General features: G+C 34.6%; 1 protein-coding gene and 1 non-coding gene across 2 annotated transcripts; both read right to left on the bottom strand.

The window, feature by feature from the left end:
- Nucleotides 1-4,606: 4,606 nt before the first annotated feature.
- On the bottom strand, nt 4,607-4,710 carry LOC138387853 (U6 spliceosomal RNA). Its single transcript, XR_011233996.1, has one exon. It is a non-coding gene; the product is annotated as a U6 spliceosomal RNA (small nuclear RNA).
- Nucleotides 4,711-10,292: 5,582 nt separating this feature from the next.
- GCG (glucagon) lies at nt 10,293-19,633 on the bottom strand. Its single transcript, XM_069472031.1, has 6 exons — nt 19,545-19,633; nt 16,421-16,521; nt 14,731-14,892; nt 12,930-13,067; nt 11,435-11,578; nt 10,293-10,770 (listed from the first exon to the last, which is right to left on the bottom strand). Exons 2-6 carry the CDS (start codon nt 16,510-16,512, stop codon nt 10,764-10,766), a joined length of 543 nt encoding a protein of 180 aa, XP_069328132.1. The 5' UTR covers nt 16,513-16,521; nt 19,545-19,633; the 3' UTR covers nt 10,293-10,763.
- Between the last annotated feature and the right edge of the window lie 207 nt (nt 19,634-19,840).

Genomic DNA, 19,840 nt, shown 5'->3' with positions numbered 1-19,840 from the left:
TGTTATCTGAGACTAAAAGCAAGACAGACTTCCCCCTTCAGTTCCCTGAAATCCTCCCACCATCCCATAATCCCTAGCTAGATAAAAGCTCGCTGCTTCATTTCTTTGGGAGGATGGATCTGAGAGATTGTGCTCTCCTGTCTTCTCAACTTTGGCCAAATCGAATAAACTTTTCTCTGTCTCCAAGCACCAGTGTCATAGTGCTTGGCTTTAGTTGAGCATCTAGTGCACGAGCCTGAGTTTGGGCTTCTACACCAATAACGTCATAAACTCCTATCCACTCCTCACCCAACTTCAATGATTATGGACATTTTTTTTTTTCTTTTTCTGGAGGGCAAGGGGCTGGAGTACTTGAAAGCAAATCCCATATCATTTCACCCATAAATTCTTAATATGCATCTCTAAATTACATCTATATCTATATAAGGCCATTATTAAACCCTTAAAAATTAACTATTATCCCTTAATATTATTTAGCACCCAAATTATTTTCAAATATCTCCAATTTTATCAAAATATCTTTCTGTAGTTTGAAACAGGATCCAAACGAGGTCCACAATTTATTGCCTTTGGTTGTTATATTTTTACTCTCTCTTATGCTGTAACAGATCCCTTCCTTTTGTAAAAAAATTATCTGATAGAGAAACTGGATAATTTGTCCTCTAAAATATTGTACATTTTGCAATTGGTCCACAGCTCCCCTCATATTCCTTATTAACTGATACTTAGGTTAAGAGGTTGCATGAAATTCAGGTTCAATTTTTTAGGCAGGGCTCGGGTGGGGTGGTGTGTTCTACCACCTCACATGATGATTAGCAGGTTAATATGTTAGTCTGATGCATGCAACCTCGTTCCTCATTAATTTTTCACCTAATAATTTCAGTATCTTTTGATGATAATCATTTGGATCCAGTATTTTGTTAGAGATTAAAAATTGGTCATTTTTCTAATTTTATAATTTCATTTTTATTATTTAGCCGGAATTCTATAAAAATTTTCTCTCACCAACTATTTAGTTACCCTGAATAACAATTGGTGTAGAAAAGGTATAATAAATACTTGCTTCTGTTCCTATACCTATCATTTGTTTAGAGTAATGTGTTGATATCTCCGCAATCATCAATGGTAATGAATATTTTAAAAATTTATATAGAAAAAAATCTAAACTTACAAAAGAGTTGAAAGAATAGTGCAATGAAAACTTGTATGCTGTTCACATTCTAGGTCCAGCAGTTGTTAAGCTTTTGAATTAGAAATAATATCTCGGCCGGGTGCAGCGGCTCATGCCTGTAATCCTAGCACTGTGGGAGGCCGAGGTGGGAGGATCGCTCGAGTTCAGGAGTTCGAGACCAGCCTGAGCAAGAGTGAGACCCCCGTCTCTATTAAAAATAGAAAAGAAATGATCTGGATAGCTAAAAATATATAGAGGAAAAAATTAGCCGGGCATGGTGGTACATGCCTGTAGTCCCAGCTACTCAGGAGGCTGAGGCAAGAGGATCGCTTGAGCCTGGGAGTTTGAGGGTGCTGTGAGCTAGGCTGATGCCATGGCACTCTAGCCTGGGCAACAGAGAGAGACTCTGTCTCAATAAAAAAAAAAAAAAAAGAAAAGAAAGAATATCTCAATGCAATTTTATTTTGTCCTATTCATATAGGTTTTACATACTTAAAATTCTTTATTAAGGCATAGTTTATATACAGTGACATGCACTGATCTTTAGTGTTCATTTTGATAACTTTTTTTTTTTTTTTGATATAAGGTCTCACTCTGTAGCCCAGGTTGGAGTGCAGCGGTGCAATCACAATTCACTGCAGCCTCCAACTCCCAAGCTCAATTGATCCTCCTGCTCAGCCCTTCTAGAGTAGCTAGGACGACACACATGTGCTACCACACCTGACAAATTATTTTATTTTTTTGTAGAGGCAGGATTTTTGCTATATTTCTCAAGCTGGTCTCTAACTCCTGGCCTCAAGTGATCCTCCTGCCTCTGCCTCCCAAAGTGCTGGGATTACAGGCATGAGCCACTGCACCTGGCCCATTTTGATGGCTTTTGATAAATGTATATACCCATGTAACCCACACCCCAATCAAGAAATAGAACACTTCTATCACTTTAGGAAGCTCTCTTATTCCCATTCCTACTCAAATTCCACATCTCCCTCTCCCAGAGGAGATCATTAAGCCATTCTACCATATTGCTTAGTTTGTACTGTTCTTAAATTTTATATACATATGTAATCATTGCAGTATGTTCTTTTTTTTTTCTGGCTTTCTTTCTGCAACATGTTGTGAGATTTATCTGTGTTGTTCCACGTGTTTTATTGCTCTGTAATATTCTATTTTATGAGTATATAAATTTTCTACCTATTCTTCTGTTGGTGGACATTTGGGTTGTTTCTAGTTTTTTGGCTACTATGAAAGAAGATCCTTGTTCAAATCATTTAGTGACTGGGTAGTTGTCCATTTTGTCAATATAGCTTGATTCATTCAACAAGTATCTTACGGATGGTAATTTATGTTGTTTATATATTTCTGTTTCTCTTAGTTGATGCATATAGGGTAGGTATGTGTTTAACTTTATGAGAAATTTCCAAACAATTTTCCTAAGCAGTTGTACAATTTTATACCATCATCAGGAGTATATGAGACTTCCAATTATTGCACATTCTTGTGACCATATAGTCTGCTACCTTCTGAAGATTTCATATAAATATATAACACATTAATTATATTTTACTTACTGTTTATTATAAGGAATGGATGTTGATTTTTGTCTAAATATATGTGACGTGTAAAGTTAATGATAAAAAATTTTCTCTTTAAATCTAATATGATAAATTACATTAATAGATTTTCTAATATTGAAACACCCTTGACAATTTTGGAATAAATTAAATTTGATAATCATGTATTATTAATATTTTGAATGTGCTTTCAAATTCTATTTTCTGATCTTTCAGGATTTTAAAATTAATATTCATAAATAAAATTAGTCTATAATTTTCTTTCTTTCCTACTATCTTCATCAAGTTTAGGTATCAATGTTATACTCAGTTTATAAAAAAGAGTTAAGACATTATTTTTTTCTAACCTCTGGAACAATTTACATAGTGTCATAATTATCCACTCTTCAAAAGTTTGGTAGAAGTTACATGGGAAACCATCAGGACATGGTTCCTTTTTGTGAGATAATTCTTTTAAGACTTTTTTCCATTTCATCTATGTAAATTTAAGCTTTTCCTGTCTACTGGTGTCAATTTTTAAGAAATACATTTTGTCAAAAATTTTACTCATTTTTTCTAGATTTTTAAATATATTCATTCAATATTTTCAATAATCTCTTATTTATTTTAATTTGTTCTGTTTCAATGGTTGTTTCCCAAATCATTTTATTTTATATATTGTTGTTGCCTTTTACCATGCTTAGGTTGACTTGTTATTTTCTATTTTGTTGTTTTTTCAGAAAACCATAATTTTGATTTATTAGAGCTACGTTTTTTTCTTTTTCTTGAAACAGGCTCTTGCCCTGTTAGAGTGCAGTGGCGTGGCCATAGCTCACTGTAACCTCAAACTCCTGGGCTCAACTGATACTCCTGCCTGAGCCTCCTGAGTAGCTGGGACTACAGGTGCCACCACTGTGCCCAGCTTATTAGTACTATTGTTTTGTTTTCTACCTAACTTATTTCTGTTTTTACCTTTATTATTTTCTTCTGAGAGTTTTAAAAATCATAAATGTGTTTTGAATTTCAACAAATGTGTTTGCTACTTTACTGAGACAATTATATACATTTTCTCCTTTTTATTTCTATTAATGTGAATTACTTCAGTGGTTTGACAAATGATAAACCACCCCAGAATTCCTGGAAAACATCTTGTTTATCTATGCTGTGTTCCTTTTCTATATTGTTGGCTTTGATTCATTGATATTTGTATAGGATTTGTTACCTATGTTCATGAGTCAGATTGGTCTATTTCCTTTCTTATAAAATCTTTGTCAGATTTTTGTATCAAGGTTATCCTGGTTTCATAAAATGAGCTGAGAAATATTCCTCTTTTTTTGCTTTATCCTGTAGAATTTATGTAATATTGGTATTTTTTATTTTTAAAATGTTTAGAAGAATTATCCTATAAAGCTAGCTGGTCTTGGAACTCTTTTTTTTTTTTTTCTTGAGACAGAGTCTCATTCTCTTGCCCAGGCTAGAGTGCCATGCCCTCAGCCTCACTCACAGCAACCTCAAACTCCTGGGCTCAAGCAATCCTCCTGCCTTAGCCTCCCAAGTAGCTGGGACTACAGGCATGCGTCACCATGCCCAGCTAATTTTTCCTATATATTTTTAGTTGTCCAGCTAATTGCTTTCTATTTTTTTAGCAGAGATGGGAGTCTTGCTCTTGCTCAGGCTGGTCTCGAACTCCTGAGCTCAAGCAATCCACCTGCCTCGGCCTCCCAGAGTGCTAGGATTACAGGCGTGAGCTACCGCGCCTGGCCTGGAACTCTTTTTTGTCAAGATTTTTAAAATAGCAGATCCAGTTCCATAATAGACAAAGGACTGTAAAGATTTTTCTATTTCTTGCATCTATTTTAGTAGCATTTTTATTTTTTTATTTTTTTTAAATTTTATTATTTTTTAAATTTTTTGTGTCATCCTTGCACAGGGGCCATGCTAATCTCTGTATCGTTCCAATTTTAGTATATGTGCTGCCAAAGCGAGCACAGTAGCATTTTTAAAAGGATTTTGTCCATTTCATCTAATTGACAAATTTATCAGGCATACAATTTTATATAATATATTCTTCTTTTCCTTTTTCTTTTTTTTTGGAGAGATAGGGTCTCACTCTGTCACCCAGGCTGCCAGGCTGGAGTGCAGTGGCACAATTATAGGTTGCAGCCTCAAACTCCTAGGCTCCAGGGATCCTCCCACCTCAGCTTCCTGAGTAGCTGGGATTACAGGCATGCATAACCACACCTGGCAAACGTTTTGCATTTTTTGTAGAGACAGGGTCTTTCTATGTTGCCCACTCTGGTTTTGAACTCCTGGCCTGAAGAGATCATCCCACCTCAGCCTCTCAAAGTGCTGAGATTACAGGCATGAGCTACCATGCCCGGCCTGTTCTGCCTTGTTAATATTGATTATTAGCATCCATGAGAGTGATGTTTTCTACCTGGTTTCAGTTCTGCTGTTGAAATTGGTTATTTAGTTGGAATATGCCTACATGACCAGCAAAATATAAAACTCCAGCCAAGACTCTATTTTGGGCTTTCTGCTTCCAAGTGTATACATCAGTAGTTCCTGATCTGAGAGAGAAACTGCATCCGGGCTGGGTGTGGTAGCTCGCCCCTGTTATCCTAGCACTTTGAGAGGGCAAGGCTGGAAGTATTGCTTGAAGCCATGAGTTAGAGACCAGCCTGAGCAAGAGTGAGACCTCATTTCTACAAAAAATAGAAAAATTAGCTGAGTTTGGTGGCTCAAGCAATTCTCTTGCCTCAGCCTCCAAAGGGCTGGGATTATAGGCATGAGCCACTGTGCCCAGCCAGGTTGAATTTTTTAATACAATTGGATGACCTTAGATTTCAATTAGAATATTTAGTTCACTTATATTTAGTGTGAAACTAAAATATATTTAGTTTTTTTAAATATATTTTGTTTTAGTATATTTTGGATTATATATGCCATTTTACTCTGATTTCTTCTTGAACTACAGTCAATCCTCATAATTCACAGATTTCATATTTGCAAATTCACCTACTTACTAAAATTTATTTGTAACCTCAAATCAGTACAGCACTTTCATGGTTATTCATGGACAGATGCAGAGTGGTGAAAAATTTGAGTCATCCAGTGCACACGTTCCCAGCTGAGGTTAAAAAAGGTGACACTCTGCCTTGTTTCAGTTCTCATACTGTAAACAAATGTCGTTTTTGAGGTCTATTCGGTACCACCTCTTTCACATTTTTATCCTTTTTGTACGTGATTTCTCTGTTTAAAATGGTTCCCAAGTACAGTGTTGAAGTGCTGCCTAGTGTTCATCAGTGCAAGAAGTACCTAAACTTGTGGATTCATGAGGTGACTACTAATTTTAAAAAAAGCATAGTGGGAGACTGAAAGTTAAAAAAACTATACAGATATATAACCCAAGGACAAGAAAATATTAAACCTTTCTCAGCTAGCGCAGTCTGGTTTGCATATTTTAAAAAGTGATATGGCAGGAAAATGTTAAATTTGTAGGTCATCAAGGCAGATTCTGTAGATGAGGAGGCTGCAGAAAAAATTTTAAAATACCTGTTAGGTGTTATGAAGGAAAAGGTTATGTGGAAGAGCAGGTTTTCAGTGCTGATGAGATGGCTTGTTTCATAAGGACCTCAGCAAAGAAACCTATATAAGGCAAATGGTGTTTCAATGTTACCTGAGGCTTGCAGGAACTTAAATCTGTATGCTCCCTGGGAGTAATAGTTCAGTATGCACTAATTCGGTGTTCATGGTAACTTCACAGAACATAAATACCATGAATTAATGAGCATTGATTGTATTTGTTTTATGTTTCTTTTCATTTATTTTCTTTCTGAAGGCTACTCATGTTATATATATATTGTATAACCTTCTAATATACTAAATTATCTTATTGTTTGTAGTAATTTTCTATAGATTTTTTGAGTTTTTCAGATATACAAACATATCATCCTTAAATAGAGTTTAATTATATCCTTACTGTTTGTGCACTTTCTCTTGTTTAATTGTATTTCTTAACACCTCTAAAACATCAGTAGCCAAAATAAGGAGTGTATTTCCTTTGTTTCTGGCTCTAATGTGAATTCCTCCAATATTTCCAATTAAGTAAACTGCATTTTTAGACTGAAGTATATGTTTCATCATATTAAAAAGTATCTATCAATTATTTTGTCATGGATGAGAATTTAATATTGTTGAATATCTTTTTGGCTTTTATGAAGATGACACAGTTTTTGACATGCCTATTACCATGATGAATTATATTAAAATATTTTCTAATATTAAATCACTTTACATCCATAGCACAATCCTTTTTGGTCATTATATATTATTTTTAATGCACAGTGTGATTTTCTTTGTTAATATTTTAAGATATTTGTCCCTATGCTCACAAGTGACATTCATGTGTAAAATTTTGCATAATTTATTTTCATATTTTGGTATCAATGTTATACTTTATTTCAGAAAAAGAATTTAGAAGTTTTTTCTTTCAGCATTCTGAAATACCTTAAAGATCATTGAATTATCTGTTATTTCAAGGTTAAGTAGAAATCCACTGTGAAACCATTTAATCTGAGTGCTTTTTTATAATGAGATCTTTCTGTATTTTTTAATGGAAAATGATCTCTTTGGATTATCTTTCTATATTGGGGAAAATTTTGGTAAATCATATTATCTCATGAAGTTTTTTTAATCTAAGTATTTAAATGTATTAGCATAGAGTTTTTTATATTAGTTCCATAATTTTTACGAAATTCCTTTACTTTGATAATTATTTCTCCTTTGTTACTTCTTATTTTGGTATTTGCACTTTCTCTTTTTATAAAAAAAAATAGGATTTTCAGTCAATTTGTCTATTTTGCTGAATTTTCTCCCCAAAGAACCAGCAATTTCATTTAATCCTAAATTCAATGATTTATGCATTTTCTATCTCATTACATCCTGCTTTTTAAATTAAATCATTCTTTTTATCTTTTATTTCTATTTACTTTTAGTCTTTTCCTAGCTTTTTGAATTACATGTTTAATCTGCTTACCTTCACTTAAAATTTTTTTGTATGGTCCAAATATTTCATAGTAAAAATTTCCACTGCAGCCCTGCTGTAGCACATTATTTAGATTCTGACATGTAACAGTTTCTTTATTATTTTCTATAAACTCTGGAAACTTTCCCTTTGACTCAAAGGTTGTTTAATATCATGTATTTTAATGTATAGGTGAATAAAAGGCTTTTAAAAATGATTTTCTTATTCATTTCTAGTTTTATTGCATTGTGGTCAGAGAACACTGTACGAGGTTTTCTTTGTTGTCTAGTAAGATTTTTGTTTACGTTCCATGTGCTCTTGAAGAATATGTATCTTCTTTCACCAGAAGTAATGGTTCATCTTAAATTTGTAAGATCTGCCTTATTGATTATGTTGTTTAAGTCTTCTGCATCTTAATTTTTGCTTCACCGGCTCTGTCTTGGACTAAGAGAGGAGTGTTAAGATCTCCTATTATTAGTGTGTATCTGACTATTTCTTCTTGAATTTCATGAGTTTCTGCTCTATGAAAGTGGTCGATGTGCTATTAGGTACATAGATATTAATAATTGTTATATATCTTCATTATTAATCATAACACTTAGAATTTTAAAGTGTCCTTCTTTTCCTTCCTTAATTTTTTTTCTTGATTTTTACCTTTTCTGATGAAAAGAGTGCAATGCCTGCTTAATTTACATTTGCCTAGTTTAATTTCACCTTTATTTTTAATGTTTTTAAGTGTGTCTTTTGGATAGAGCATACGGTTTAATTTTGCATTGTTGGTTATTCTAATAATTTTTTCTTTTAATGAGTGAGATAAATTCATTTACATTAACTAATATGGCTTGTATTAGTCTCAGCTCTGTAATATTGTTTTGTAGAAGTAGGGGTATGTATAGTGTTCTATATTAACAAAACACTGTATGTTCATTCAATCCGACTTCTTTACTCCTTTATCTCCATTATTTAAGTTAGTTCTATAGTTAAAGGTATAAAATTCTATACAAGTCTTATGCTGAATATTCTTTAATAATTTCTTTGTTGGGTGTTTTACTTTTATCTGTTTTAAATGATATTTAAAATTATTTCTATACGTACATGACTCCTCACTCACTTGCTGAGCTTTCTTTCTCAGTGGCATCCCTTAGCTTGCCTCTTGAAATTAAGGGCGGATTCATCTTTTCTGATTTTGACCTTTGGCACTCTTTTGGGCTTGACTCACATTCACTATCTTATGTTCCCCTCTTCTGTTCACCCCAGCTAGGTGCCAGTTTTCTTAGCTGACGACCTCCTCTCTTTTGTATGAGCACATCTTGTGTTTCTGAAGGCTGCTGCTTAATTGGAGTGTGAACTGAGATGTTCTCAAGGTTAGAACTGTGAAAAATATTTTACTTTGCTCTAACCTGTTGGATGCTTTAACAATCAACATAGCCAACCCTTACCTAAACAACAAGGAAGTGAACAAAATCCTACTTCGAGAACATACTTGTGTCACATATAGTTGTGTTTGCTCCGGGTATCCCGTGAGCCTCCCTCACTGAGATGCTTTGGAGAAAGATATGATGGTTTTGGTTCTGGAGAAGCTGACAGACATAATTTTGATACATACAAAGGTAACTTCTGCCCTGAGCCGCTCCATGACAACCATTTTAGGATGAGTATCTCAGGATCCTATTTTTACCGAAACCTCATCATAAGGCAAATATAATTATAAACAAAGACTTCTGTAAGATAGGATGGTGATTGGACAATTGTAACCTTATTTTTTAGTCCTAGAGAGCTTAAATGACTGGTCAGGATCTTACAGCTAGCAGTAGACTTACTAAGACAATTCTAGTCTTAAATTTTCCAGCCATCTTTGGAAAAGCTCATCTGTCATGGAAATGGGTGAGAGTGATTACTAGAGGTATTACTTCGAATTCACTACTGCTGATCAAAGCATATAAGTAATCTGCAAACTTTGGAATTTTATCAGTGGGTAAGTCTACCTTATAGGACCACTATAGAGATTGAGAAACAGAGTTGGCAAAGCTGTATACAGCAAATAAAAATCTTAGGCTTGGCAATCAGCATCAGACTGGCCCAAGATGCTGGCCATTGCAGGATAGGGAGAGCAGGTGCCAGTAAGGTGTGGTGTGTAGGTAAAGTGGGCCAGAGGTAAGTGCCTACGTGTGCAAATTATGTGAGTGGGGTATGTCAGCACACCTGGCTGTGTGTTGGGGGCACTCTGGGGAGCTGGGGAGCACTTGGCCCTTTAGAAAGAGGCAGCTGTTCCTTGGCTCCACGACAGATTTGCTTTTTGGGTCTAATATTGCCTGATGACCTACGTTTTCAAGAGAAGCCAGAAATCAAAAGTTTTATATGAAAGACCCTGATTTTTCAATGTTGGCTCAAAATGTTAAAGTACTGTGCAGCCATTCAAAACATGAAGTCATGCCTAGGCACCACATTTGACTTGTGGGCTACTGGCTTAGGAAGGAGGAGCTTGGGGAAGGAGTAGGGGCATGAGTAAGGGGAGCCTATAGAGAGAAAACAGACAATGGTAAAGAGCTTGAAAATTTTATTTAAGCGTGTCTTAGATACATTGAAAGCAGAGCATTTTATGAGAAAAGTTTCAAGAAGAAAATCCTCTTTCCAGTTTTACCACTGTTCTTCCCTTCTTCTATTATGGTAATGCAGATATGTTGTGATTGGAATAATTTACATTTACAAATTATATCCTAGAAAAATAATTTCATTACTAACAGTAAACAGGTTGGGGTGCTTCATCCAAAATAAGAAGAAAATAAGAGAATCCAGCACTTTTAAATTTTAAAGCTGATATTTTAGCAATATTTTGATAATAGTTTATTCCATTTACAATCTTTTGGCTACACAATGCTAAAAGATAATTTATTTATTGGCATGCAAAGCAATATGGCTTCAGAATACACCTCTGAAATTTACAGAACTTAAAATTTCAAACATCCCAAGTGGCTGGCAGGTGATGTTGTGAAGATGGTCTTGAACAGTGTTGCACTTATTTCCTAGAGATAAAAAACAAAAGACAATGATTTAACATAACTATAATAACCAGATGATATAGTTAACTTATACAGGAAAATTTTCAATAATTTATTTTGATAAAAATTGTTTATCAATCCCTTCATCTGTAAATCCCTCCATCTTTGGACTCTTTAAATATTTTCATGTAAAGATTATTTATCCTAAAGCCTGCCTATGAAAAAAATAAAGATTTATGAATAATTATAAAAATAATTAAAATACATCAAGATAAGTGATTATTCTGGTGTTCAAAAATTGGTGTTCAAGTTTTACTACTATGCTTATTAAGTATATAATATTATATATACTGCCTTTCACCTTTGTGCTAAAATTTCAGCACATATAGCAATTTTTAATGTGACATTAATGTGTGAATAATTTAACACTTCCATTTTTCATTGATACCTGTGTTCCTAGTGACTTCTCTCTCATAGATAGTAAACGTTTTTGGAATAAATAAGTAAATGGATAAAAACCGTCATGATAAAAAACAAATATAATAATGTATTCTCACATAATTTAAACATGCATAATTTTTATTACATGATGCAAGGGAAAGACTCTCTTCCCCACATGGAGAGCAGTATGATAAACAATATTTATAAAAGTTCTCATGGTCTTCAGAATTAACTGAAAAGCAGTCACCTGTCAGTGATTTTATTCTTGATCAACCAGTTGATGAAGTCCCTGGTGGCGAGATTATCAAGCACTGTGTTCATCTCATCAGAGAAAGAACCATCAGCATGTCTGCGGCCAAGTTCTTCAACAATGGTGACTTCTTCCGGGAAACTAAGAAAATGAGAATTAAAATTAGTGTTTTATTAGACATTTTCAGTAAATGCCTATGAATTTACATGCACAAGTGCCATTGAGAAAACAGCAAAGAATTCTGTTTATAGAGGGCCTACTATGAAACGCCTCAAAAACCCACGTGAACAGGTGACTGTTGGAAAAGTATAAAGTAGCAGAGCTGTGATCTGAAACCAAGCCTGTGTAACTTTATGCCCTTTTTAATATTTCAGGCTGCTTCAAAGATTTTAGTATATTGGCAACACAGAAGCTATCGTTGAGACTATTAAGTTGTCTGTAATTCAACAAAATATATTATATCCCATAAAACCAGAGATTGTCAGAACAGCCTTCTAAAATGTAGTATTAAGGGATTAAAACTTGGTATATATTAGACTTTTTTTTACTTGTTTTCCATAGCAGACCTTTTGGTATCCCTTTAAAATACTAAAAAATATCCTCAAGTGTAAGCAACTATTTTACCATTGGTTTTGTAAGTTAGATTGTTAATGTTTTAAAAATCAGCCATAATACTAGTTCCCTTTCATCTTGAGATCTTGTTAAGTCTCAATACGCTGGTTGTAAATCTATTTTAAAAATGAAAGTTGAACATAAATTTCCTGGCTCCCATATTTCAAATGCCAATCAAAATGGTCACAAGAAAATGAGATGGTTCAGGGATCTGTCTGGTTGTGTTAAAATCCAAGCAAGTAACTAACAGTCTCATTTTCAACTTTGATTATTTAATGGGTATCTATATGATAGCCCCATAAAAAGTTGTTGTTAAATACATGGATATTTCTGCATATCTGTATTTTATTGTTTTATTAACATCTTATATATGATTCCTTGCAGTCTTCATCACATTTTTATCTGTTTGTTGATACATAAATATATGTTGATCACATATGTAAATACTTAAAGTCAAACTTTAAATATTAAAAGTTTTATTTAAATACTTAAATATTTAAAGTTTTTGCATTATTTCTTCTTTTTTCCTTATCTACAGCTTTCCTGGGACAGTCCTAACTTAATCTTGTCTCAGTGTAGTTATCAAAAGCATTTATTCTCAGAGGTGTCCTGGCTTGGACAAGAAATTCATACCTAGTTATAACACAACTGTAATGAGAAATAAAAGTGTAACCTGTGCGGCTCTATTTTAATACTCCCTACCAAAAATAACATGGACTAGACTTTATTTCATACTGTTTTTCACCAATAGGAGTAATTTCCTTACTTTGTGAGACTATACTAATTACTTCTGTATTCTAGACCCAGATATAGATAACTGGAGTCTTAAATTTTCTGCATCAAGGAAAAAAAAATGTCAAATAAGAATGTACAGACTTACTCTCGCCTTCCTCGGCCTTTCACCAGCCAAGCAATGAATTCCTTGGCAGCCTGGCCTTCCAAATAAGAACTTACATCACTGGTAAAGGTCCCTTCAGCATGTCTCTCAAATTCATCATGACGTTTGGCAATGTTATTCCTGAAAGAAATGTAAAAGTTAATTTGAAGATCTGTCTCTTTGGCAATATGGTTCTCACCTTTAAGTAGTGGCAACTTTGGGATTGGGATTCTATGTAGAAAGGGCGTAGGAAGTTTAGGAGTGGCTAGGGGATCCGTCTTGAAGCTACGTTGCTTGTCTGGATTGCAGATTGGTGGGAGAGGGCTAATAACAGTGAAGGAGGGGCTAACTTCTCTCTTTCTGGCATTCCCATTTCCAGCTCCCCTGAGTATCTATCTCTGCCATTGGTTATTAAAGCTGCATCTCTTTTACTTTAGTCTTGATGGGTAGAGCTGTCTACCGTGCTATGCTAGCCAACAAGTCAGCTGTTTGTTATTAGTAAATATGAGGTCAGAGTTAGTTAATTGATTCAAGGGAAAGCAAAGGACGATCTCAAAATGTCATCAAAAGGACCACATGATAATGGATTCAAGAAAATGTGTTCTGCTAGCAAAGAGGAAAGCAAAGGAACTGAGCCCATATCAGCATCGAGTGCGAGCAGAGCGCTTTGTGGAGGTGAGCTGTCAGCCGCTCTCAGGCTGCCCAGGATGTGTTAATATTACCCCTGCAAGATTTCATCTGAAACACTTAGCAGACACTGCCGAAGAGTGAGGATTGCTTTACATTAATTCTCCAAGTTGTGTCATTCCCATTCTAGAAGATGAGGACAGTTGTTTTCATTTTTATAAATTTGTGATTTCTCGCATTTCACTGTAGTCCTTGGCAGGGACCTCTCCCAAGTTCTGCTCTGACCGTGACAGCCATCTTCCTGCAGTTGTACCCTCCACTTTAAGAAACTTTGGTTACCAACTCTATTTCTCCTATTCCTCCTGCTTGCTCGAGCGCGCGCGCGATCTCTCTCTCTCACTCCGGCTCCTTTCTCCATTTTCTCCAGACAAATCTATGTCCTTTTCCTGATTTTCAGATTCTTTCAGCTACTTTGTATGCACAACTTCCTTCTCCTTGTGGGCCACCCTCCAAAAAAATTGTGAAATTCCACCATCTCTGTGAAACCCTTGCGGATAATTTCCTCCAGTAGCCTAGATGCAGCAAAAACCCCAACACTAGTCAAAGAAAATCCAGCATTAAAATGTATGCCTTACGATAGGCTTGTGTTCTTATTTGCTGCCTTCTCTCTTTATGCTGTGCAGCTAGGCTGTGATTTTAAATGCATATCTTAGATTTTATTCTACAAGAAAAGGAATGCATCTGTTTCCATTCCTTACCCTTGGCTAGGGGATAATTTAATGTGATCGTAGTCATGGGTTTGAACCCCATAAAGGAATGTTATGTTTGCTCTATTTTTTCGTAGAAATTAGATTCTTAACTCTGCAGGTCCACAAAAGTCAGTTTTCAATTTTAAGAGAAAATGGATAAGAAAGTAAATATTGCTAAGGCTGCAGTTGGGAAGATAATTTAAAGTCTATGTCACATTGTAGGGTGCGTAAGAGGTTTGGAGGGGTGAGGGGTGAGACATTCAGAGGCATAATACAAAGTATAGCATCTTCAACCTTGACAATCATCAAAATTGAAAGTGTTTATGGGCACTATTTGGTGAGTATGATGACTTAAGAAAGTCAGGAGAAATTGTAGACATATTTAGTAATATGTACGTGCAAGTTTTGGACCAGGTTTAGACTCTTACCTGTTTCTCTTGGTATTCATCAACCACTGCACGAAATCTTGGGCACGCCTGGAGTCCAGGTACTTGCTATAGTCACTGGTAAATGTGCCCTGCGAATGGCGCTTGTCTTCATTCATCGGATCAGGCTCATCAAGCGGGTCTGGCTGGGAAGCTGAGAATGATCTGTGAAGAACAGGGATTGGTGCAACATAAATCTCCCTTTGAGGGTAAACTCACTTGAGAAGCATCTTAACTATGAAACACAGGACCAGAGGAAGCAGTAATATTTCAGTAGGTAGTTTAGAGAGATCTTACTTAGCTTGTCATGGGAATCTCATAGTTTTAACATAGTTGAAGACATTCCAAATTCTAGTAATGAGTTTCTCAACTTATTTTTTTTCTGAAATAGGATTAAATAAATCTCTTTTAACTAATTAATCTACTCATAATTATGCTAATAATGATAGAAGAGAGCAGTGACTTGAATATTTTAAAAGAATAAAGAATCTCAAATCATTTGTTTGGGCAGCAGGTTTATGTATTCAATTCTGTTTCACATGTATTCGTATAAAAACAGAGCACTTACCTAGTTACATGGTAGCTAATAGTGGAAGGAAGACAACTGAAAGTTCAAAGAAACACAAGCAAGAGGATACTTGCTCATTTGAAATGGTATAGTGAATAATCCATATGCCAGTAATCAACAGTTGGTTGGCATGGTAAATATATGGGAAAATAGTCAATGTGATTAGTGCTTAGAAATGAAATACTACTTTTACCTGTCAAATCAGCAAAGATTAAATACTGGGGAGGAGATTGTGAGGAGCATTTCTATACTGCTGATGGCAGTGTGCATGTGTATGAATTTTCTGGAAAGCAAGTTGGCAAGATATTATAAAAGGTTTAAACTCATTCAAACCCTTTGACAGAATTTCTACAACTAGAAATCTATCTGCAAAAAATAGTAAGAAATGTAGGGAAAAAGTGTATATGTAAAATGTTATTTGCAGCATTCTTTGTGGTGAAATTTGAAGACCTCTTAGTGTCCAATAGAAGAAGAATAATTAAATAAATATTATACATTTATGAGATGAAATAGTATGCAGCCTTACATTATATCTGCATTAAATAGAAATTTGCAATGATGTAATAAAAACCTAATAGTACAGTGTTAAAAGAAAAATCATGAGGCAATATAATGATCTGAGGGATATTTATGTACAGTATATATAAAATACAGGAAAGTAATACATCAACTTTTTATTTTGAATAATTTTCTTTCGACAGTGGAATTCTGAGTACTTAACATTTTTTGCATATTTTTAATATTTTCCATCATGAACATGTATGACTTTTACAATTAGCAAGAAACATGTTATTTTAAAAAGGAAGAAAAAAGAGTTAGTGTGAATAATTTAAATAACCTACTATGTAGTGTGTGAGTAATGAATGGGTAAACAGGATCCTCTGAAGAAATCAAAGAACTATAATTCCCCATGTTTTTCAATATTTCCTGGCCTTTGGTTATGAGAAAACATACTCTAATCTATACTCCAGAGAAGTCTGCCTTTATCACAATGCAACTTTAAACATTCAAAAATTGTGCAGAGTATTTACTTTAAATTACTGAGACCCTATTCACTAATCATAGTTTTCACAGGCTTTATACTAACCATAATGCTATGTTAGCTCAAAGCTAGAGATTCAATACCTGGATTTCTCCTCTGTGTTTTGAAGGGAACGTTGCCAGGTGCCTTGTACCAACATCACAAACAATCCAGCCACAAAGTAAATGCTTTTCATTTTTGCTGCCTGTCAGAACGCAGAGTGGGGGTGGGGGAAAACAGACAACCATATTTAAACATGTCAGGCTAAATTAGTTCAGTTTTGACTAGGTAAATATTATAAATGGAAAGAAAAAGCTAGTTATCAATTTTATTCTGATTATATTTCCAGCTGAATTTCAAATAGTGGATTATATTCTTTCCCCAGATTTTTTGGAGGCAAGAAAGGATACAAAAGAGGTATTCCACCATTAAGCTTTTTCATTAACGTAGGACACTTCTGTTAATGATTAGAAGGCTCACTTCCAGACTGGAAATTAAAAATGTCCACGATAAACATTTAAAATACCCACTGTAGATGATATGCTACATATGGTTAGCCTGAGTGGCACTTTATCCATCATGCCACCCCCTTCACTATCAGTCTGGCTTTCAATTAATAGTCCTTCACTTCCAAGCATTTACATTATACTGCATTTCAACCATCTTAAAGCAGCCTCAGGCTACAACTTGGCATACCAGCTGTCGGTTCAGATGTATTATTCATTTATATTTTAAATAGTGTAACTTGGTCTAGACTTTGTAATTATAAAGCGGCCAACAGATTTGAGGTATTTTAGGGTGCTTTGACCTGTTCTAAATTAAAGGAAAAAAAAATCATTTTAAAGACAAGCAATTTGCAACAAGAACTAATGCTTCTGGCAACGTGAACGATCACGACTAAGAAACTAAGAGATCACTATCAAAAAGAAAATTAGCATTTGCTTCTGAAGTCTTGGAAGTCCCCAGGTTGGTTTATAATTGGACTTAGTCCAGGACATGTCATTCACTGCAAGTGACACCATAGACCTGGTTGTAGAATATACCTGATTATTTGTCCTTGTATCACAAGCAGATGCCCTATGAAGTCATAGGATGCCAAGGACTTGACAATGCAGTGTGGATGCGGACTGGGACCAAATGATTGTGGGGCAGAATGTCCCCACAGAGCAGCTCTTCTATTTTCTAACTGGAAACCTCGGGTCTAGTATTGTCATGGGCTTCTCTCTGCTACTTTCAAACCCAACAGTGGTTTTTGTTTGTATGTGTTTTGTTTTTTTTTTGTTTTTTGTTTTTGAGAAGTGGGTATTTCAATTTGATTATGCTTATCCATAAATAATTTGGATGAGTATTTTTTTAGCAAATGACATTTGGTTTGGAATAAGGATTTTTCAAATATTATCATTTTAAATTATCAATCTTTTCTTTAACATCCTAGCCATATTTACTATCTATCTCTGGCACTAAACCATAGAGACTATAATACCTGCAGCAGTAATGTTTTTCTTCAAATTTTTATAGATTAGGTGACCAATTAGATAAAGTAACATAATAGGAATTACATATTCACCTTTCTTCATTCATCAACATTAAATTACTAATTTGGCATTTTGCTATGCTTCAGTTTAGACAGTTGGCAAACTTTGGAAACCTTGCCATATATTTAGGTAGTGTTTCTGATTATAACTCTCAATTATAATATCCATGCTTTCAGGAATATTTAAAAATCAAAGCAAGCACTTGTATTTAAGATTATGCCACTATTGGAAAGTTTCTTGTAAAAAAGTGAAAACTGTCAATTCAGTCCTAAGTAATTCCTTCCACCCAGAGTCCCTAAAGGTTTTGCAGTATCTCCTATTATGTTCCATTGAGGCAGATTCAGAGCAGGTGTGATTCTGCCACTTTGGGAGCTGATGAAAGAACAAACAACCATAAAGAAATGAGTGTTTGATGCCTAGTACAAGTGATCAAATGAATTCTACTGAAAGAAAGAGCTGACTTTTAAAATTTCATCTGTTCATTTTGTGAAAGTCTATGGAATCATGAAAAAAGTTAAGGATAGAGTTATTTAATTGTTTGAATACCAGTGCTGAGAAACGAAGTATTTCTTATTTTAGTATTAAAATCTTGTTCAATAAGAAAATAACTTCCAATTACTTTTCCCCTCTTGAGGTAGTCTAAGGAGAGTCTGCAGTTTTGTAAGAACCACAAATTTCTGCTCGAATTTAAAAGGAAAATACAGTAACAATAAAATGGAGGAAGTCTTTTAGAAAGAGTAATCTTAGACCTAGGAAAGAAGACATTATATTGTATCCCTAAATACATTGGCATTATGGGACGCATAAATACTTTTTAAACTGGTTAGCTCATTTCATCTAATAGGTCCTCAGCTTGCGCGGAAAAAATAAGCCACTTAATCATTTACTCCATTGAGGATCTTTGTAAATTTTTTCCCTGTCTTTAGGAGCTTAACTGGGAACATTTGATTAGAACATTTGATTCTTTCTTTCTAAAAAGTTGTACTAAAAATTTATTCCAGAGTGTAGCTATTTTAGATTTTATTACTATTGGTCCTCAATACACAATAAATAATTAGTCTGTGGCTTTGCTTAGATCCATCCAAAGAAATCCCCAATAATAGACGACACTTGTTCTCTGCACCAAGTGTGCTGTCTTATTTACAAAGAGCTGATTTCATGGACTTTGATTTTCTGATAGGCTTTTCATAAGAAATTTGAATATTTGCAAGATGATATTGAATCTGCTCTTTTGGAAAACCAGAGGTTTTAATTGTTAAAGAGCAATTGCTGTTACAGTCTCTCTAATGGACACATTTCTGCAGAATTTAAAAGGTGCCTTCTGTTCAAAGTAGAATACACATCTATCAAATCCAAGGAAAAATAATTTTTCAAAATGTTACCACTTATTTTAAAATGCAGTTCTCATAACAGTTAAGTCTTATTAACAAGGGCATTGATTCGAATCTTTGTTTTTCTAATTTATTTCTTTATATCGAATTATTTCTCCGACTCACTCTGGAGCGTCACTATGTTAAAATACATGTAAATGTATTTGCTACAACTTTTTTCATCTCAATTCCTCCCTGCATATTATTAGCAATAAAGTATAAGATGAAAGAATAACACTTTAATTCATAATACTTTTCTCCCTTAGAAGTACTGTCCCCAAAACAGGATTTAAAATTTCACAATCATCCGATATTAATCTTACCTTCGGATACAGCGGACTGGCACAGAGCAGACGGAGAGAGAGCGAGCCCTTTCCGGGGACTTGGGATGTGCTCGGTGTCCTGAGCTCTGCACTTCTGCTCCAGAGTGCACTGCTTTATATACTCTCCCGCTCTGTTTAGCCTCACAGATATTACGCTGACAATATAAATTTCTCATCTGTAAATAATGAGTTTTTATTACAAATGATTTCCCTCGCCTACTCAATTTGCTCATCTGCATTCTATGCGTATGTTGGGTGAGACCTCAGAGACCAGGAAACTTTTTATTTACTTTTGT

Source organism: Eulemur rufifrons, chromosome 1, assembly GCF_041146395.1.
Source record: "Eulemur rufifrons isolate Redbay chromosome 1, OSU_ERuf_1, whole genome shotgun sequence".
Taxonomy (NCBI): domain Eukaryota; kingdom Metazoa; phylum Chordata; class Mammalia; order Primates; family Lemuridae; genus Eulemur; species Eulemur rufifrons.
This window is presented reverse-complemented; position numbering and strand designations above follow the sequence as displayed.